Consider the following 23,042-nt stretch of genomic DNA (forward strand, 5'->3'; position numbering starts at 1 on the left):
AATATATAACAAAAATTATTTTTTTAAGTCATTTTTCTCTAAAAGTATCAAAAATAAACAATGTTTAAAATATTTTTGAACGTTTTTTGTTTTTTAATTCCTGGATCTTCAAAATGAAACGATTTTATTCAAGTTTTTGTAATGAAAACTGGTCAAATGTACTTTGGGAATTGAATTTTATTTTAAAGTTAAAGCTAAAAAATATTTTTGCCTTGATTATCGTTGCCAGATCGTTCAAAAATATTTTGAATCGGTTCAACGTATTATTTTAGAACTATTGGGTAATTCACTAAGTAATTAAGTAATTTTTTCAGCAATCTCTCGAATAAATTTGCGTCGACCCACGACTTTATGTTATCAGCAACGGCTTAAGAAATATACCTTCCAAGGCATGCACCTCGCCTTGAACATGCACCCTTTCCTGGAAGGTCTTAATAACTCATTGTTGATAACAAAAGATCTGAAAGTATCAAAATTGCTGGAACGAATTTTTTCCAAGACCAATTTTGGCCCTGGGCATGCAATCAACACCTTTGGCGTTTCGTTCACATAATTTGCGCATTGCTTCAACTGCATTTTAACCTTTTTCTTTTAACTGCAAAACAGTAAAATATGACGAAAATGTTGTTTTCGAACTTCCATCTGCACAAACAAAAAAAAAACTATTTCAAAAAATTGAATAAATCTTGTAAGTAGACAAAAATATATCAGCTATATCAGCTGTTCAAATATATTATATAACGCTAAATCGTATGGAAAGTTGGCTGCGAAAGCGTTCGATAAGATCAGCTATTGCCATCAACCGAAATAACTTTGTGAACGACCCAATATCATAAACGTTTTTAAGTACTTGAATTAACAACAAAACATTGACATTAAAAATAGTTTTATTATTATAATTTTATATATTATATATAGACAGGGAAGTTTTGTGTGGGCATAAGTCCAATAAATATAATACAACTTGGCAGAGAAATTTCTCTTAGTTTTGACCGCGCGAAACGCATTTAGGCAACGAATATTTTTTTTTTTTTTTTTTGTTTTCACAATTTCAGTGTTATTATAGTTTATTTTATTTATTAATTTATTTAATAGTTATACTTTACTTTTACTAAATACAATGATTAAGTCTTTTAATCTTTAGTGCGTATATTTGCTTAGCTACGAATAATATTTAATTTACATGCAAGAGATTTTCGCTTAGTTAAGTAGTTAAGCAGTGTTAATATTAGAATAGTCATCATTTAACTCATATTTTTTACAGTGTAATTGTCGCGCTGTATAGCCAGAAGCAGCTGCGCGTCTTTCATAAGAAACCCATGTCGAGCGCCGTGTAGAGCGCGCGTATATCACTATGCGACGATATGCGCCAGAAAGGGAAATTGTACGTCTTCGCCGCGTTTTCCTCCTCCGTGCCATCGCCGATCACGACGTAGGTGCCCTTGCGCCCGAAACGCGTCATAATACGCTCGAAGCAGGTGTCGTGGCCTGCAAACAAAGCGAAAATTGTTTAAAAATAAACAAATAATAGTGCATTATTGTTGTAATCGAACACTCACCGATCTTGTGTGCGCTGTAGATATTTTCAATGGAAAAGATCCCGCCGAGCCCGAAGAGCAATACTTTTGCCAAGGCGGGCGCCAATTGCGTCTGCGTCACCAACACATTCACGCAATTCTCACGTTGCGCAATCATATTCAGACACTTGGTGGCCAGTGAGGCCCAGTTGTCGGTGGCCATCTCAATGTCCGAGCGTATTTGCAGCCATGTATCGCGCTTCTCGGGACCCAACAGACCGCCAACACTATGGAAGTAGGAAATGAACAGTAAATAAATAAACATTTCTCTAGCGATAGCAATAGTGGTACTCACTTTCCTCTGTAGGTGTTGTAGATCTCCTTGATTTTGCGATATCTGAACGCCAGTTTGCGCATCCAGTCGACGCCGCCACGCACGCCGGTCGGCAGGCAGAGATTTGGCGGAGCGCCGGGTGGTGCCCCCGAATGAAAACCGTCCGTCGCGAAATTGTAACTGCTCAGGTCCTGTCCGTTGTCGTCGGAGGACACATCATCGATGTGCACCTGATCACATTCCTCGATTTCGTTGAAGAAAAAATGCGTATCGGCCATATTGAAGACCATCTCCTCCATGCGGAAGGCGATCGTCAGCAGCGTGCTTTGGTCTTTGGTGTAGCGATTAGCGAAGGAACCGGAGAGTAGCGTATGGAAAATGATGATCGTCTCATCCAGATCCCAGATGAATACGCGTTCTGGCGGCTTGGCCGCATCACTGTTCGGTGTGTCTGATGTGGTGCTGCGCGTTGGACTCGGTTGCTGATGACGTCGTCCACGCGAGCGTCCACTCTTGCTGGTGGGCGTGCTCTTGGCATGTGCCGCCGACGCGCCTGCCGTGGAGTTTGTGCTGAGCGTTGCGGCGGCAGCATTTGGTGAGATCGGCAGCGGCGAATGCGGTGAATGTGTGGCATGCAACACCGGTGTGGTCGAGTGCGTGTCGGTGGGACTCTCGGACAAATTGGAAGCGCCCACATGGAAGCCATGACTGGCGCCGCTGGAACTGGGCGAACTTACGGCGGCGTATGGTGAGTAGCTGGCTGGGTTATAGTAGTTGCCATACTGATCATTGTAGTAGCCGCTGTAGTCCTGTTGCGCCGCCGCTGCTGCTGCAGTGCCGAATTGCGCAAAGTTGTTGTAACCGTAGGCGGTTGGGTAGAGCTGTGAGGAATTGTTGTTGCTTGCCGCAGTGGCGTACGATGAAGTTAAGTACGGCGAACTGGGTTCAATTTTGGTAGCTGCACGCGCCGCAGCCGTTGTGTACGGCGTGCCGTAGGTGGAGTAGAAGGGTGGTGTATACTGCTGCATGCTGTTGTAGTAATTGTAGTAATCATGTTTGCTGGTGTCGTACGCAGCCGCCGCGGCTGCGGCTGCAGCTGATGAATTCACCGCCGCTATGGCAGCGCTGGAAGAGGAGTTTGTACCAATACCCGCCACACTGCTCTCCATGCCACTCAGCCCGCTGACACCGACCGATGAGCAGCTGTAGATGGAGCTGTTGGCTGGCACGCCACCATTGCCCGTCATCACGCTACCGCCATCCAACTGTGCAGCGTTGCTACCCAGCGCGGACTGCGCCTCAATGCCAGCGCCGACAGCATTTACATTAGATGAGCCACCGCTGCCGCCGCTATTATTAAGACCCGGGCTACGATTCTCCGACTTTACAGATGTCAAATGCGTTTCAGTTGGCAGCCAGTGCGACATACCCGCGCTACCGCTGCCCGCCACACCAACACCTAAGTCGCCATGTCGTCCTGCGCCTGTAGTTCCTGTGTTGCTTAGACCTGTTGTAGCATCGACACCGCTCGACGCGCTTTCAGCCGTCGCATGTGGATGCTGATATGTGGAGAAACTACTGCCGGGCGATTGAGTGAATGAAGCGGCAGCAGCGGAGTTAAGTGATGGGTAGGCGCTTAGCCCGGATGATATGCTGCAACTTGAATTAAGGTTGGGCGCTGCATTGTAGTGGCCGCTGAGTGACGCCAGTGAAGTGATTGTTGGTTGTAGCGGCTGTGATTGGGGTGGCAGCGTCAGTGGGCTGCATTGACCGGACGTAGCGGAGGAAGCGGCGCCACCTCCGCCCAGCGGCGACTGTGTATGTGGCAGGGAGTGAGGATGAAGTTGTGAAGTGTGGTGTTGAGGCTGCTGTGACTGTTGTTGTTGATGTTGCTGTTGCTGCTGATGATGCGGCGATTGAGCGGTGGTTTGAGAACAAAGGCTGGAAAGCAATAGAATATGTTTTTAGATATTTAAGGTAAGCTTTATTTTCTTGGTATGAATTAAGAAAGGACTAATATACGTAATACAATTCAAATTTGTCTCGGAATGAACAGCACTAAACCTAGTACCAGAGTAGTTGTTCCTAAATCTGGCAAACTTGATTCGGACTTGTCCACTTAGACTACGCGAATGAGCCAAATGGATACAAATTTTACCAGATGGGAAGTTTGATCTTAATACCAATGTATTTTACCACGAATACAAGTATTTGAGTGCCACAAAGCATTCACTGAACTTCGGGAAATCATCGACACTTATCTCATGTGTGTCGTCCAACCATCTCAGTTAAAGGCAATTACATTGAAAGAGTTAAAGAAACAGTGTTCGAAAATCGTCATGTCGGCATCTGGGAGATAGCAGAGGATCTCAACATCGCTTTGAATCTGAATTTGGATCTCAATACTTTTTGGTTAATATTTTGGGTATGAAGTGTCTCAATGCTAGGCAAAAACCACGTCGAGTCAAAATCGCTAAAGCGATGCTTGAGAATTCAGGGTCCATTCACCAAAAGAATCATTACTGGTCATGAGACTTGGATTTAAGAAGAAGAAGATAAATCTCTTTAAAACTTTAGTGCCTGACACTCAAGAATGATCCGAAACTGACAAACCCAAAAATTCGCTGAAGACACTGAAAATTTGATAAGGCGTTAGCATGCATGTATTGACACAAAAATTATCTTTTAGGAGATAATAAAGGTTTGTGTTAAAATTCACGAAAACAGTGTGTTTTTTTTTCGTTAGTTCAGATCTTAGTTGGATATGCTTTCAGGTATGTTCTGGTAACATCTTTTTCAAAACAACAATTTTTTATGTTTTTTTTCTTTTTTGTTTAAATTATAGATCAGAACAAAATCTATATATCTATCCACGTTTGTAACACAATGCCAGACAATAAGGTATACGGCTAAAATAATAAGAGTTTCAGCCCGAGAGAGCGAATTCTAATTTATTCGTTCGATCTAGAAATGTTTCAATGAACCACATACATTTATCCTTCCAATACTTATTCCTCTACACTAAAATAATAATATATTCTTCTAAGCGCTTAATTAACATTTTAATGGAATTTATCAAATAAGAAATCAAATAATTTGACTGTTTATATTTTATAGGCCTCTCGTATCTGTATATTTTGATTTTGATCTACTCTGCAGACAAAGCACCAAATTGAACTTAATGTGTGCTAGAGTCTCACAGCCAAATGAGCTAATAAAGCCAAGAATTATTACCCAGAGTTCCACGAATTGCTAGTGAATGGCAGTGAACTATAAGAAAACTGGACACGAAGAATGGTAAAAAATATAAATAAAATGCTTAAACGTTAAGAGTAAAGCAATAGAAAGAAAAAATAAATAAAACAAAGGAAGGATAGCAGAAAAGTAACAAAACGCTGGAGATGTCGCCAACGACGGCAACGAAAATGAGCAATAAAAAATCAATAACTCTTGGCACAAACATAAAAATCAACATAAACGCTAACAACACTAACAACAATAAAATAAATACAACAACAATAGCGCACAAAGAGAGAAGTGGCGTGAAGGAAAAACTAAACGAAATGGAAAGGCTGAAAATGAAATTAAAAATAAACACTTGAAGCATATATGTCCTGCAGAAAAGTCAAGTGTGCCTTCCTTAAGCTGAGCGAAAATAAAACGGTGAATTACTGTAACACACATGTTGCTATGTGCAGGATGTATGTATTTGGCTTGCAATCCATTTGTATGTGTTTTTGTATTTATACGTGGGCTGTGGATTGCTGTCAAGTGACTTTAGTGGCTGTTTTAGAGCTGCATTAAAGTATGCTACAGGCTCAAGCATACATTCATACACACACATACTAATAAAAAATTTAACAAAATAGGCGAAACTATGCAGAATTACAAAAAAAAATTTAAAACTGTGCACATCCTAATCATCTGCTTCGGTCCCATTTAGCGACACACTTGACTTGATCCGTTGCCTGTTTGGATGTAGCGTGCCTCGCTGGCAACCACGTGTGAACATGTGCGCGGCAAATGTTGCTGCTCTTATGCTTTTTGCGTCTTCTGCCGTTTAGACCGAAATTTGCCGCAAAACATATACAAATAATTTTAGTTTTTTTATTCCTATTATTTCTACCTTCCACTATATGAGATACAAGTGCTATATACCTATAATATAATATATGCATGAAGATGAAGTGAAGTCTAAAAGTTGTCTTAAAGGCGATTGATGACGGTTATAAATTTAAGTGACATTAAGCATATACAAACATATGTATGTATCTAAAAAGACATACCAACATATGTACATGCATGTATACATATATTGTGCACATGGGTATTATACAACTAACGTATAATTTTATGCATTTAACTGGATGATGATGATGACGATGATGATGATAACTCCAGTTAGAAATTATTGTTCGTTGACCGCTAAACATCAACTCATGTCAGGTTGATTGAATTGGTTTTGGGATATTGTTTTAAGGACGAAAATGTTGAAGGTGCTTCATAAAAAGCTTCTTATAAAGAGTGATCCATTTTGAGGATCACTACTACTACTTTTATAGAAGCAACACAGAAACTTCAAATTTAATGGGAAATATTTATTATCATTCAAAAAATCCTTAATTGGCATTTATTTTTTGAAGATTATCTCTTTCAAATGTTGGCCGTGGCTGCGTTTCAGATGGTTCATCCGTTAAGTCCAATTTTCCACGAGTCGTGCAAATATTTCGACTGCTAACTGACACACACACGCACAGGATACTCTGCTCAAAGACTTGACTCAAAACGGGATTGTTGGCATAGACTTTAGACTTTACATACCCTCACATGAAAAAGTGTAACGGCGTGATATTCGTTGAACTTGGTGGACAACAACCGGAATGTTTAACGTAGGTAGCTGGACAATCGACCCGCCCAAAACGTGAAGTTATCTGCTTAGCGAAGTGTTCACTCAATAACTCCAGTGATTTATGATGTGTGGGAAGTGGCGCCATCTTGTTGAAACCGATGTTTCCAACGACCCACAAACCACACCAAACCGTTGTTTTTTCCGATTAAAGTGGTAGCTTCTAAGTCTTTTCAAGTTGCCCTTTGCCTCAATTGCGGCAATTTTTCTTGTTTACATATCCATTCACGGGCCTCACCGCTGACAAAATTTGGCTCGAAAACGTCGGTTCATTTTGGTACTTTTTAAGAGCCTATAGAGAGAGGCGATGATGCATGAAAAGTCGAGCGACTTGAGCACTTGCCCAAGCTGTTTGTTCGCTTTCAATTTAAGATTTCGAATAAAAATGTTCTAGTATAGAATCAATTTCATAATTCAAAGGGCTAAGTGATCTCGCCGGGACGGAGAATAACACTGCAATTACGTTTGACAACTAGGTCCTGCGGCAAGATGCGATCTTTCTGTTTATTTTCCATAACTACATTCCTGTATTCCTATAGAAGTAATTATTTGTCAGGTTCTCCGAAGAAGAAGAGCTGTAATGGTCGAAACTTTGTATATGAACAACACGAAAAAATATCTCTACTAAATAATATCTACATATTTTTCTATAACCATTAAGAGCTACCATTTCAAAAATATCTATATATGTCTCCCACCAGAGATAAAAAAAGCGAGACACGAGAGACACGCACTATTGAAGAATGGCATAAGCTTGCAATGCCGTTTCATCGTTGCGCTCAAACCATCCGTTATGCTCTTTGTGGTTAGCAATTCAAGGTTTGGTGGCTGATTCAAAGATTTCTGTTTCTGGTTTGTAATAGAGCAGAGAAAATTGAAAACAAAAACTATTATAAGACAAACTCATTTTTATTGCTTGCAATCCAAAATCCCAGAGCTCCTTGCACTTTATTAGCTCTAAGTCTGTTTATTATTAATATATAAATTCTTGGTTGATTTTGCTTTTTTTTACTGCTTTTTTTCTTGCTGCCTATCATCCACCCTGTAATTCTTTGATTATTTGTTCAAAATGTAGATCAAGCCTCATTTTGATCGTTCCCATCTGTTGTGGCATTACTTCGCTTCGGATTCATCTATAGAGGTGCCTAGCTTTGGCAACTCGTCAGCTTTTTCGTTGCCAATAATCTTCCAGTGAACGAAAACCCAAATTGTGGATGAAAGCAGTTGCCCTACGAGTGAGCTTAAAGTCTGTCTGGAATTGTTTACTAACTGGAATCAATCTGTGGTGCCGACAGGGAAAGCAATGCCGCCCGCCTATCCGTTTATATGGTTGCTATGTGTATCCTCCTGTAGTTATTCAATAGAACTCCACAGAACTTTTCTATACCCAGTACTTCCATTTGGAAGATGCTGGCTGAGTTTGGTAGACGGAGTGAGATATCAAGATCATACGTCTAAAAACCCAAAAAGTTCAAAACAAAAGTCATATATAGAGCAACAACCAATTAACTCCCTGAATCTCCAAAAACACCTTTAGTGGATCTTTCCATATATACATATGTACATATATACTTAGATAGCTCTCTAAAAATTTTTGACTGATTTAAATCATTTCGCATAATTTTTTTTTGAATTATAGGACTATAATTTTTTATGTGCTCAAACCACTGCAGTGTCATTCAACTGACTGTTACGCGATATGACAATTAATCAACACACTTCAACAACAACAAAGCATCTAACACAACAACAATAATAACAACATCTAGTAGGAAAAGAGCGCTGAGAAAGAGTTTGGAGCGCGAGCCATAAAGAAATTTGTTATAATTTTCAAAATGAGAAACTTACAGCTAATTGAGGGGATAAAAACAACAACAACACCAACAACAAACACGACTAATCATTTGAGAATGACATGGCAATGAGACTCCCGAAAAAAGTTTCTGGTGACATTTTTACAATGGAATCTGACACCTGCATGCTGTGGCGTGTGGTTGACTAGGCAAGCACACAAATACACATTCACACATACATATGTACATCCATAATGATATGCATACATACAATTATATAACGCAGCAATCTGCATAAGTCAGAGTATTTGAATGAAATTTGTCTTCTCCCGCAATGTGGGAGAAAGGGTGGTTAAGGTGGACTCTTGTCTGCTCCGTTTACATACGCACTCCCATACGCATTAATATGTACCGTTAAACGATGAGCATGGGAAAATATTTGGCATCGTTTTTCTTACAACTAAAATTGGTCAGCTGCTTGTCGGCCTTCACTCTGTACCCCCTTCCTGCTCGTTGGCGTTTGTCTCGTGCGCTACTTCTGCAGCTATGGACACACATACATATAGTACATAAGTATGTAAATATGCATAATTCTTCGATGATAAATGAAGTTCATTGTCGTGCCGCTGTTCGATCATATTTTAGTTGTTGCCATTTGTTGTTGTAATTTGATGCATAGGTGCCGTAGCTAATGCTGTTGTTGTAATGAAATTCAATAAATGTCTCCAAAGCGTCAGAAATATGAGTGGGAAAATTGTACGGCTTCATTTGGTTACAAGCAACACTAGTTTATACGTGATTATGTCCAAGTGTGTGTGAGCCTACGAGTTTGTATAATCATGTTCACATTTATGTGTGTGTATGTATGAGTTGTGGCGGTGATTAATTCAGTTAGGTGAAATTTAATAGCTAATGTAGAGTTATTGAGGACTTTTATTATTATTTTTATGTTTTTTGTATGAAAATACAGCTGTGCGTTAAATAAATGAATCCGAATGCATATTGCAATCGTGTAAAATATTGTGGGAGATTAATAATTGTTTTGATGGATGTGGCACTTATAAATTTTAAAATAAAAATAACAAAAAATTGATAAAAATAACAAAAAAAAATTTTCTGAGCGTTGCCAGACTAACATTTTGGGGAAAAATATATATATATATATATATTTTTTTTTTTGATAATTTGAAGTCTAATATGTATGCTTTAAATATTTGTACAATGCTATTATTTGCTATATGTATAATCTGATCAAATTTGACCTGAACTGGTTCACTGGAGTCTAGTATATTTTAAATAATACTACAATGCTTGTATTTGCTATATGTAGAATATGGTCAAATTCAACCCGGATTGGTCCATATGAACTGAGCCCGTAAATCGCATGGATAAAAAACGATGGATCTTTCGCTAGATTGGTACAAACATTTACAATATCTACATGTCAATTAGTGTGTGTTTAGAAGCATTTTATACAAAATTCTAAAAACTTGTCCGGCGATTTTTAGCATGAAAAAAAAAATTGTTTGATAATTTTTTGTTTTCGATGCAATCTCGGCTACGTTGCAGTTGAAAATATTGCAGAATTATCTTGGAGAGTCTAATTTTTAACGAACCTAAGTATTTCATTAGTACAAAGCATTCAGTAAAGATCGTGTTATCATCGAAAACTTGCCCCTTTCGAACTGCACATCCACCTCTGTTGACGACGATCACCGAAAAAGTTAAAGAAACAGTACCTGAAGATTGTCGTGTTGTCATCAGAGAGTTAGTAGAGGAACTCACGATCTCTTACGGACCAACTCAACACGTTGTCTAATGTTTTGGTTAGTGTATTGGTTAATGGTTTAGATATGAAAAGTGTCAATGCTAGACTCGTACCAAATAATGCATTAAGCGCTGGCATGCTTATATTGGCTTAGGAGCATTATTACATTGTGTGGAAGTGTAAAACTTCAAGGAAGGGAGGAAAGATCTGTGAACGCCTATCACTTGGAAGTGGCCAGAAACGATTCTTTTATATACGGCTCAAGCAGCTCTGGGGAGCCATAAAAAAAAAAACGATTTGAAGGCGCGCTTAAGTGAAAAGGCGAATCATCCCAATGAAACTAATGGGACCCAATAAAAAGGACACAACGGCCTCGGTTGAGAGGCCTCCCTTCAAACTCGACAATGACCTACGGGGTCTACCCAAATAAAGAAGACTACATTTGGTGAAAATATAGTTTGTTACGGTCCATACCTGAGTTGAATATCCTTTCAGGCGTTTCGGCTTTTTTCTGTCAATCCGTGTCATATTTGATCATAAGTATAACTATATATTAAATAGATTACGAATTTTATACAAATACCTTATTATATATAGTAAATACATACGTCACACAATAAAAACACTCATGACCCAGCAAAGCAAACGCCTTCAATCCTCATTATTGTAACATACTAATCCCTTAAGTAGTGGGTGCAACCTGCATCTTGCCAAAGCATCTGCAGCAGGTTTCTATAGCTATATAGTTTCTATAGCTCTATAGTATGTATATTCAATAAACGTATGCGCATGCGCAGGCGTTAAGTGTTAAGCGCATTTCAAATGCTTAGAATTCTCTTTTTTTTTTTTTGCTTTAATTTTTTCTAGACCTATTCAAATGACATACGTCTGACTCTCGTGAAGTGTTAAAAATACTGAGGTTGTGTGACACTTCTTCTACACATTTATTCTATTTGGTGTCCTTTTTGTTTTCTAATTTCACTCATAAACCGCTTAGGCGAACAAGTACGGCACCGAGTGCGTGATTCTCCAATTGAAAAATGGGTCGGAAGATTTGTGACATAAATTTCTGTGAATTTCTTACACATGTTCTTAAACAAACGAGTGTTTGGGTTTGTAGGCGTGCGAGTGTGTGTGAGTGTATGCAAAATGTGAAAGGAACAGGCAGTGTTTCAGTGGAATTTCTAAGCATTTTGTTACACTTTTTTCCATACAAATTTGAGATTAATATTATTTGTTCCAAGTGCTCATAAGTTCATAAGTGTTTTCTAATTTCTAATTTTCCAAGTGTGCCGTAAAAGTATGCGCGAAGAATTTGTCGTTTAAAAGTGAATTGATTTGCTTTTTATTTTCCTTTTTGAAGCTGTGAATTGTATTGAGGAATAATTAAAGTAACAGAAAAGTACTTTTTGGTGCCACTTTGACTCCACCGATAGTTGTTAGAGAAATATATATGTATATATTTTTCTTTTTTTTTTTTTGTTTACGGGACATTAGGACTGCAAAAAAGTGCCATGAAAGACTAGATAATTAATGATAAATGTAACTAAAATACCTAAATTATAATACTTAAAAAGTTATTCCTTACTCCACTTTCCGATTTACAAAAATACCAAAATTACCTCCAAAAACATGAAGAAGAAGTAAATAGAAGTAATAGAAGTAACTGGATGGCCTCTGAATCAAATGCTATGACTGCATAGCTGACTAAGCAGAAAACAAAAGTCTTGCCCATAAGCTCCAGGAAATTGGAGAAAATATATCACTTAGTGAGATAGTGAGATTACTTCATAGCCACAGTTGAAGTTCATTGATGTAATAGTGGGCTCAAGATTCAAATTCAATTAGCAATTGGAAAATATAACATGTAAAGCACCGATTGACATCCAGGGAGACATATTCACGCGAAAATATACCTAATCAGAAGCGCCCCGCTGCAACTGTGGCAACCTTCATGCAAACGACGGTAGACACACAGACTGACTCCAGACATACATTCGTAGATTGACAGACAACATAAGAATCTGGATTTCTACTTGACCCAAATATTCAGTGGCTAGGGGTGCTTTAGAAGCTAACTATGCAAATATCGTTATGACTTTAGTTCATGTTGTCGGACGTGTATAGAAGTCTTCTACAACACCTTGTCTGTCATAAATTCAATTTTCAGTTTTATTTCCTTCGTTGAAGTTCTAAGTTAAGATTTTAACTAACTCTTCCCCCTGGTTAGATGAGTATCCTGCCAACGTGGGCGCATCTTTTTGCCGATGGTTCACCGGAAATGGCGTCGAAATGGCCGATCTTCAAATATTTTTTTTCCAAAAATTTCAGAATTTCTTTGCTAATAGTGTATGTTTGTAACAAACAAAAGTTCTAATAAAATATTTCATATTTTATAAGAAACAAATTTTTGAAAACAGACAATTTTTTACCCAAGGAAATCCCTTAAGGAGATTTAATTTTTCTAGTAAACTTACCGGTTTCGTTCATTTGTATCCGTGTGCTCTGTTTTGGGACGTTTGACCTGCAACAAAAATTATAAAAAAAAATTTTAAATAAGTAAAAATGCAACAATTCTAATAAATGCAATAAAATAGAGCATACGTATGTATGTATTTATGATTGATTGAATATTTGCAGTTTTTTACAACTCAACGTCTTCTAGCAATATTTATAGACAATATGAGGCCCACATAGAAACCTACACAAATAGCATACAACAAAAACAAACAATCACAAATTTTCACAATTTATTTATAATTTTCATATTTATACGATTACTGTTGCATCGGCAAATTGCATTCAGTTAAACAAAGCCAAAACCGCAATAGGTGCTCACGCCGTCGCCTAAGCGTTCCCATCGCCTTCGCCGGTTTATTTTTTTTTTACAAAAATATAAAAACATTTCAGTGTAAAAATAAATAAAAAGCAAATTGAATAAATGCTTGCATAAACCTTTACATTTTCGTTTATAGTTGTGCGCAGGGAATAAACAAAAGCTTTACAAAAACAAAAAGCACCAGAAGCTACCGCCTTCGCCTTGACGGTAGTCAGTCAACAGACTTTCATGCGCTTGAAGCGCGCAAGTGGCTCACAAAATGCATTTGTTTATATGCCAATGGCATATTTGTCACATTAATTTATTTAATTGTTTGTTGTGTTTATTTTATTTCTAAAGCGGCGACTTCTGCATTGACTAGCGCCAAGCGAGTTTGTGCCTTTAAATGCAAGTTTATTTGTTTAATTTTGTTTATAATTTTATTCACTTCAGTTTTGTTCTTTTTTCTACCGCAGTTCTATGCGAGAATGCAATTATTTATTTATAATTACATACACAAATATATATTTTAAAATTTTTATTATTTTTTTTTTAGTTTGACTACCGAATTTTGCTGATGTTTCGTCGCCTTCCAGGAAAGCTGAAGTCAGTTTGCTCTGTCTGCGCACTTTTTCAGGTTATACATATATATATATATATAGTAGGTTTRTATGTTTATATTTAGTTATGTTATAGGCATGAACCTGCCAGCGCCTGATAGCAGTTGCGTCAATGTATTTTACGTTTTTCAATATTTTTGCTTTTTCAGTGGTTTTCTTCTGTCTGTTAAATAAATGTGTGCTCCTTGCTTTTATTATGTAAATTCGTAAATTTTTATATTATTTTTGCATAAAACTTTTAATTTTATTTATACTGCTTCGCATATGATAATCGTGGGAATTTTTCAAGTGTCTGCTGGCGTGTGGAAACGTAAGCATTAAAGGCGTAGAGTAAAGTTAATGAAAATGCTTCCGAAATTTACCGTTATTACATAAATTATAATTGACTGTGGAAGGAATAAGTTTGTAGTTTTTATTTTGACCAATTTTCTTTTAATATTGGGTAGTCGAAAAAGTCTTTTCGTATTTTGGCAATAGATTTCGTTGCAGTCGTATATCGCAAAAGTGGTCCATCAAAATAGTACGTATTTTTTTATTTAGTTATTATTATAAATATAAAAAAAAATAAGTTAAAATTTGATTCGAAAAACGAAAAGACTTTTTCGACTACCCAAATAAGGGTATGTATAAAACAATTGTGCTACATAAATGTAATTGAATTAGTGGGAGTTCGCGTTAGGAAGGTAAGGATTAGATAACTTGTCATTGAGGTCATTAGGAAACTCGCTGTTTCGGTGGGGCGGACCGTAAGGAGAGGGATGTCAGAGGTGTAGGTTTCGCAAGGCATGCAAAGAGGTGATTAGTGTCATGCAGGACTCGTTGCATGCTGGACGTATGTATATTAGATATACAGGGTCTGAGCTGGATAAGTAGGAGTTTAACTTGCTACAGTATCCAGAATTCTCGCGGCAATTCGAGCTCGTCGTTTGCAATAGGTGGTGATTCTCTGTGACACCACCAATGATACCTCTTGAAGAGAGTTACAAAGTCCATGAGGAGTAGTCATTCTTTAGGATGCTTGACACGAGCATACTCTCACTAATGATATCTCTTGAATCTAATGCCTAGAGGCCCCAAATGCTTAAAGCATGGCGTTGCCATGCGGGTCAAGTATACCGATTTCCACTTCACAAATAACTTTTGATAACTTTTCGTCTTATATCATGTCCAAGTATTTTTATAGATACTGCATGAGTCCTGAGACAGACTTTATAGCTCGAATATCACATGTTAAAGGTCAGGGACATCAATACTCTAGAGTTGATCACGTCTTCGAATGACAACCGTAAATCACTCTCGGCAACGTCGTCTTCTATTTCATTCCATCGAGCTTTATGACCTGGCACCCAGTAGAAGTGGATTCGATTATTTCTGACGACACTCCACACTGTTGTAGTTCTTAGCTTTTGGCCAATATGAGAAACGATGACTGTTTGCTGTCCACGTAGATGTTAATTCTGGAGTTGTCTGCTGAGGCATTGAGGTTAGTTCCGCGACTTTCTCAATAGCAAAAGTCTCTGGTTAAAATATATTGCAGTGGTCCGGTAGCTGAAAAGGCTGCCTATACCCAACTATGCAGAGTACATCCCCTCAGTCGGTACTTGCCAAAACGCAACTACCCACGGAGTTATACTCATAGCTTCACAGATAACTATCTTTAACATTGTAGAAAGTTATTTTGTAACAAACAAATTCGCTCAAGACTACTAGTACGCACCAAATATTTCATTCTTGCAGGCTTAAGAATTATTTTCTTGACCATAGTGCCTACAGCCTAAGATCCCAACTCATATAACCCTATGTAAGTACTTAACCAATATCGGCAGCACCAAGATGGGTAATTAAAACACAAAAGAAGGTGAGTAAAAGCCACGGCCAGCCCAAAATATCGAGTTCCATCAGTCAAAATTAACATGAAACTCGCTGCAGTAAATGCAGCGTGTTAAAAGTGTAACGAAGGCAGCTGAAATTAATGAGCTGCGCACCGGTTAACTGTGTAACAATTAAATTTTGTAATAACTGTGCATTTTATATGGCAGTACAAACCAAGGCACATTCCTCTCACATTGATGCATACAAATACAGGGGCAACTAGACGGTGCTAAAATTGAAATTGAATTTCACTGGAGCAAAACGAAATTGTCGCCAAGTCAATGCTGTTGCATGTGCGACACCATACGCCCCTCTGGCCCTACAGCGAGTTGGCCACAAAGGTTACTTGGCGAACGACGGGTGGCATTCGACAGCTACGACATTACAGAAAGCGCGCGACCACCCAGTGGTTCATGTGAGTAAACAAGTACTGGGATTGGACTATGGAAGAAGGTGGCATTGGGTAGCGGTGAAAATATTGCTTAATTTAGTTTGTGGCGTTGCCACTAAGCAACGCTGTGAAGGTGGTTTGAAGAATATTGCAAAAGAATTTTAGTATCGAATTCACAACTCAACTCACTACAACAAAAATGTTCCAAAAGTTCATAATTTTTCTTTGTTCTGAAAATCTAGCTTTATACACGATTTTTAGTTAGATTTATGTGGAATCCTATTTCAACGCGAAAGCTCTGTGCTTCAGGTAGGCAATACGTCCTTAAATTACTACCGAAAGCTCGCAAAAAGAGCTTTCATACTTCAAAGTGCCACCCGAAGCTCAGCGCGTTACACTAAAAGCTCAAAAAGAGAGCTTTCATACTTTACAGTCACACCTGAAACTCAACACTTTTCACTAAAAGCTCGCAAAGAAAGCTTTAACACTTTAAAGTCGCACGTAATGCCTAATGCATTTCACTAAAGCTTGCGAAGAGAGGTTTCATACTTTATAGTCACACCTAAAGCTCTACACATTTCACTAAAAGCTCGCAAAGAAATCTTTAATACTTTAAAGTCGCGCGTAATGCTCAACGCATTTCACTAAAGCTTGCGAAGAGAGGTTTCATACTTTATAGTCACACCTAAAGCTCTACACATTTCACTGAAAGCTCGCAAGGAGAGCTTCCATACCATAAAGTCGCACCTAAAGCGCAACACATTTCACAAGTGAATTTTCAATCGCTAGCTCTTTAGCTATTGCTAAAGATTGTTGTTTTAATAATACATAGTTTATTGTTGTTGTTTGAAGAACACAACTGCACCTCGTGTTTGTCACATTTAACTGTCAACTAATTTATTGCGCAAGCGCGTACGAGGGGCACGTTAATTTAACAACAACCAATGTGCCTGCGTGGGGAAGACCAGCGAGTGCCAGTCACAGCTACCCAGGAACAGCAATAATACTGTGCAGTATGTGGCAACAAATACCTGTTGGTAACCATTATTTAGCTGATTTTATTCTTATTTCTGGACAAATGGAGGCACACACGCTCAAACATACATACAGACAGACAGACATTTGTACTTGTGTAAGTTGGAATTTTTTGTCGCCTGCTAAAGCGTTGTTGCAGCGAACTAAAATTCCTTGTGCGCGATCGTAATCGCTTTTGTCTTTACGGCTTATGATTCGGTTTATTATTATACCCGATTTCTTTAGGCGCAGCGCGCACTGATAATTTGTTGTAGTCTTTCTTTTATCATGTGTGTGTGTGTGTATTTTTTTTTTTTTTTTTTTTTGTTTTTGGTGATTCTTAATGCTATGTGCTGTACACTTGGTTTGTTTTATTGGTGATTTCATTCGTGTTGTTCGGCGCTGATAAGATCGATAGTTAGTCAGCTCGCATTTTTTTCTCTCAGTTTTTCTCCTTCGCTTGCGCGGCGTAGAGTTATTTAAATTCTTTAATTTTGAATTATGTTGCTTGCGTGACAATTTTTCTGTCGACTGCTGCTGCTGCTAATCGGCACAGCATTCCTGTGACATTGCACGATCGCATCTTCGTTGGCCGCTTGCGCTGTGCTGCGGCGCATGCGTGGTGAGTTTACGTTAATTGCCCGGCACATACACCGACGGCCGCGTGTGTTGCGGCTTGTGGTTGCACGTTGCACGCAAGGATCGTCGCGAGAATTGAATCATAAATTACAAGCGCATAAGCGTGGGGTCCGCGCGCTCCGAAATGACTGTAGCCGAGCCGTTGCGACGTCACTCGCCAGTCAACCGACCTTTGCTACGTCACTCGCCAGCGCGCCTACTGTCCTTACAACGTGCGTCGCCGCGTAATAAGGTGAATTTCATGGAGTTTTGATTTTTCCTCAATATTTTTGCGTTTTCGCTTTGCGCGCCGTGCCTTCTGCGAAGCCATCTTTTGACAATCAAAAATTATGGTGTGTTGAATTTTTATTGTCGCTTGATGATATTGATTTGTCGTTGTTGTGATTATTGTTGTCAGGTCTTGTTGTTGTGTGCAGCCTTCCTTTATTTCTTGTTTCACTTGCCACTTGTGTAACTTTTTCCCTGATTTTATTATTGTTGTGCTGTTTAGTTGTGTTGTGCTTGTTGTCCACTACCTCGCTTTTATGTTTTTATCATTTTATGGTTTGTTTATTGGTTTTTATTATATTGTTTTGCGTTTGTTCTTCTGTGTGACACATGTATGAACGCATCTTCAGACTCTGGGGTATTACTCTCACGTTGTTGTTGTAGTTTTGGGTCACATCTTTAGCTGCTAGCCAATTGATTAATGCCACCATGTCAACATGTTTGAGAATTAGTGTTTTTAAATTTGTTTTTATCTCATTTTCTTTCACTTCATATTTTTGGTTTTTGTCATCATTAAAGTCGCGGTGCGTAAATCTTTAATTTACGACAAAATAATTGAGCAATTTTTTACTAGACTCCAAGGAATAAGGAATGAGAAACGAAAGTTATAAAATTATGTTGTAAACAAGCTTGAAATAAAGCTAATAAATTGAGGACTTAACTGATTTAAGAATTTTCTTACAAGAACATGTTCTTAGAAAAACTGGAACTCTACCAAGAACAGAAGTTAAGAATACAACTAAAAGAGTTTTACAAAACATATGTCCTAAATATAAAAACTGATCTGAGAAATCTTAAATGCTCGGATCTCGGATCTATCGGATTTTTATCCATACGGACGACATGCCCTAGCCAGAGTAGCCGCTGTCTACTAATTCGCTGAACTATGTCCATGTCGTCGTATATCTCTCGAAAACTTGTAATGTCCACTTATCAGATGTTATCATCGCCAATGCCTTTACACTATACAAGTATAGCAGTGACTGGTACCTCCTTCAGTACCAGACCTAAGAATGGGAGAGAATAGAGAGGAATATATTTCATCTTGCTGCAAGTGTAGGAGTTCTTAGTGAAAATTGCCCAACAAACATTTCAATTGCTAAATTTAAAAGCAAATTATCAAAGTTGTATGGAAAAAGATGAGGTGGAAACATTCCTCTATTACCCAGCTTTTGCATACCTTCGGTGAACCAAGAGACGCAACCAAAGCTGATATTATCCGCCTCAACAAATTTGATCGACACAAGGCGCTTTGTTATTATTGTTCTTGTAACGAGCACCTAATACCGATAAAATAGTAAAGATTAGATAAGTTGTCATCGAGATCATCGAACGGTAGACTCAGGAAAAGCGCTGTACCGACGGGGTCGGACCATAGGGAGAGGGGTGTCAGATGTGTAAGGTTAGCAGGGCATACTAAGAGGTGGTTCGTGTCATACAAGACTCGTTGCACGCTGGACATATGTTTGATATTCTGCGCAAGGGCCACTCTCGTTTTTCGCGGTAACTCGATCTCTTCGTCTGCTACGGGTGGTGAATTGACTCCAAGTACGCCACTCACTGAGAGGGAGTCAGTGAAGATGTTAAGGGCTCCACTGTGAATGGCGGTCAGTGCCTGTTTGAAATTTGTGCGTCCTGCTGCTCGATGTATTATGTTATGTCGTCGATTTAACTGAAAAAGGAACTCTACATGCTCCTAGGAGGCGGTTCCACTCCAAGCAGGTGACTGCAGGGATAATTCCTGTGAAATAACCTCAGCAAAAACTACTTGGAGAGGTTTTCTTATAACGAAGAGATCTTCCCGCCTTTTTAGAAGAGCGTCATGGTTCGAAAAGGGCTCGGAAATAGATTGAGCTATCTTTGTAAGCTTACTGTTAGACTTAAATTGAGCAGATTCAGTAAAAAATGTAATTATCGAGGAAAAAAAATAAAAATAAAAAGCTGAGCAGTGGCATACCTCTTAGGATCGGCCAGTTAACTAAACCTAGTTTGGAAGTATGTATAGTAAAGACGAAGCAACCTTCTTCTTAAACAGGTTGAAATTATCGAAATTCTTATTATTTATATTGTACGATATACGTACATTTATCCAAAAATAAAATTAGTTTAGATCTGTTTCTTATAGATCTGAGTATCAGTCTCTAATTTGTATAAAAATCCTTGTCGCCATTCAAGCTTCATTATATATGAATAAAACAATTAATTGTAAATCGTTGTACTCTCAAAAAGCACCCCAATTCTCGATGGCTCATTAGCAGACCGTGAATCCCAATAGGCTAATGTTGGTAGCAGAGGATATCTTTTCAAAGTTTAGCTCAGATATATATCTTCCAGAGGCTAGGTAACGGAATGATACTTAACTTCGATTATTAGAGGACAATGTAATGCTCTGAAAAGTCCATCAATCGGATAGCTAGCATATAAGGAGAGTGGACGGTGTCTAAGCCCATAAATAAGAAAATATAGCTTCTAATTCCAGTCTCTAGTTTCTCAATTTCTCTCGGAATCTTGCTTTGAGGATTTAAAAGTACAACAGACTTATGAAATTGAAAAGTCCATCGAAATGGTGATTAGCGTATACTTTAAATATGCTACTGTCGCACAGGGGTGTTTAGAGAGGGTACATTTTATGTTCTCTCAGACGTGTTGTTAACGAGTACAAATGCGTTAATGAGCCAAGTTAAGCATTTGATGCAACTAACTTGCTTTTGGCCATAAAATTTCCAAGTTCTCACACGAAAATTTTTCTTTCATGAAGAAGCCAATTAAGCATATCTTTCCCTCAGTGTAAAAGTTTCGTGCAAACGTAATAACTTTCCAATAATTTATGCTCTAGTAAAATTTTCCACATTCGCCAATCTCATTAAGGGGTATAAAATTCAATCGACTGCAATCCGAATGCGCTTGTGCTCGATCTCCATGTAAGCGCTTACATATGCTCACTCGAGCAATTTAGCAATTAGTTGAATATTTCGTTTATGCTTTTGAGGACTTACGCATGTTGCCAGTTGTTGCTGTTAAAGGTAATTAAATGGGAGCGCTTGTGTGCTCGCAGTTTGAGTGTATTGCAAGCAGTTTGAAAAGATGTTTAAAAAGAACAGCAAATGGAACGTGAAGGAACCTCCGACTTTAAGCCGTGAAATTAGAAAATAGAAAACAATTTGCGCAAATAATGAGTTTTCACATTAATTTCTGACTAATGTTTCAGTAGTTCTCAAGTTAGGTATATTAAAGTAGGTTAAAGAAGAGCTCGGTTAAATTAATTCAAAAGGCTACACATAACAGCGATCTCACTATAATGTTTAATCTAACCGTCCGCGAATCCGTCGTTGACATTTCGAAGAAGATTTTTTGACAACTTGCTTTATATCCCATATAAATTAAACATAAGGCTGTTGTACTATACTTAGATACCTTTTTTACAATGTATTTTGTTCACAAAAAAATTTGAGCTTTTTCAAAAACAATTCTGAAGATGCGTTCGAGATTAAAAATTATCATAGTATAATAATCATCAACAATTTAAATTGTCTGGAAATTTGTAATACTCAGAAAGAAACGTCCGAGGCCCTATAAAAAATGTAATTACATAACATACATATGTATGTATGTATATCATCACCTAAAATGCAAAACAAGGCATCATCAAAAATATCGAGATTAAATTTTTGATTGCTAACGACTCACTACAAAACGTTACATATGTGTAGTATCGAATTTTCAGCTTCCGTTGTCAGACATAACCAATATATAACCAATATCTAACCAACATATAACCAGCATATCACCAATATATAATCATTTTATAACCAAAACACTTTTTTTTTCAATATGAGTGGCTTCTAGGGATATATTATTATGAAAAGCGATGTTACGTTATTTTGAATTTCCGGTGACAATATTTCTTCACCGTGACGAGTTGAGGCGCTTTAGCCATGTACCATATATCCGAACTAGTTCCTCAGTTTTTGAGATATTGATGTGTAGCCTTCCATACATTCTTTCCTCCACAAATAGCTTCACATTTCTGGGTATTGCTGGTATCGGACCACTATAAAATATAGCTGTCATACAAACTGAACATTCAAAATCAAGTTCTTGTAAGAAAAACATTTCCATTTGAGGGGATATGTTCACGAAATTCAGCAATACTCGTTTCTCAAATCAACACTACATTATCCGAAGAAATTGTTCCACTATAACTTATAGCTACCATACAAATTAAACGATTAAATTTAAGTTCTTATATGGAAAACTGTTTTTTGTTTTGATGAGATATCTTCACGAACTTTGGCATAGATTATTATGCAAAGCAGCGTTACAATATCCGCAGAAATGGTTCAAATCGGACCACTATAGCATATAGCTGTCATACAAACTGAACAGTCAAAGTTCTTATACGAAAAACTTTTTCAATTGATGAGATATTTTCACGAAATTCGACGTTACATACTCTCCAAAGCAACACTACAATATTCGAAGAAATTGTTTAGATCGTACTACTATAGCATATAGCTGCAATAAAAACTGACTGAACAAAATCAAGTTCCTGTATGAAAACTCCATTATTCGTGGTGTTGTAGCTTCACTGCAACTGAAGTTAACGTTTTTTCTTTTTTGATAAAAATACGTCTATACTAAAACCTAGCTCCTTCCAAACTTGCTTCTAACTTGATCTTAAATCAAGTGCATATTTTTCAAAATCATATTTTAGCTACCTTAGGTTCAATCATTTTTTCAATTAGCCCACATCTCGGTGCAGAGTAACTGTATGGCATTAGGGTGACCATATTCCAGTGATATTAACAAACTGCCGCGTTCTTCTTCTTACTAATTAACACTTTATCAAATACGTGAGCACTTAAAGCGCGGCATTTAAATAACGGTATTTGGTTTTGTGATTATTTTTTATAATATAAAATTGCTTAATGTAATATTTTTTTTTTAATTTCTGAACTTCTGTTATAAGTTTCTACTTGACAATGACGGTAACGAAATCACGCCTTTAGAGTGCACACATCACACAACACAACCGACTTTTGCGCCGCATATAACGCTTTGAGATGCTCGAACGTACTGAAGTGGCAGTTACAAAAGGAAAAC

At 37.8% G+C, this 23,042-nt stretch overlaps 1 protein-coding gene across 2 annotated transcripts in view; it reads right to left on the reverse strand.

The window, feature by feature from the left end:
* Positions 1–105: 105 nt before the first annotated feature.
* Positions 106–23,042, reverse strand: part of LOC108967922 (developmental protein eyes absent) — a 70,184-nt gene continuing 47,247 nt past the window's right edge. The window contains exons 1-5 of one of the 2 annotated variants that reach the window (XM_018931613.1): positions 22,658–23,001; positions 12,796–12,842; positions 1,873–3,792; positions 1,560–1,804; positions 106–1,488 (exon numbers count right to left, since the gene is read on the reverse strand). In XM_018931613.1, coding sequence (XP_018787158.1) covers positions 1,307–1,488; positions 1,560–1,804; positions 1,873–3,792; positions 12,796–12,842; positions 22,658–22,729 — 2,466 coding nt within the window. In that variant the 5' untranslated portion in view covers positions 22,730–23,001 and the 3' untranslated portion in view covers positions 106–1,306. Of the gene's footprint in view, positions 1,489–1,559; positions 1,805–1,872; positions 3,793–12,795; positions 12,843–22,657; positions 23,002–23,042 lie in introns of those variants that run through there. The other variant, XM_018931614.1, reaches the window with a different exon arrangement.

Source organism: Bactrocera latifrons, unplaced genomic scaffold (genome assembly GCF_001853355.1).
Source record: "Bactrocera latifrons isolate USDA-ARS-PBARC rearing strain unplaced genomic scaffold, ASM185335v1 scaffold_2, whole genome shotgun sequence".
Classification (NCBI taxonomy): domain Eukaryota; kingdom Metazoa; phylum Arthropoda; class Insecta; order Diptera; family Tephritidae; genus Bactrocera; species Bactrocera latifrons.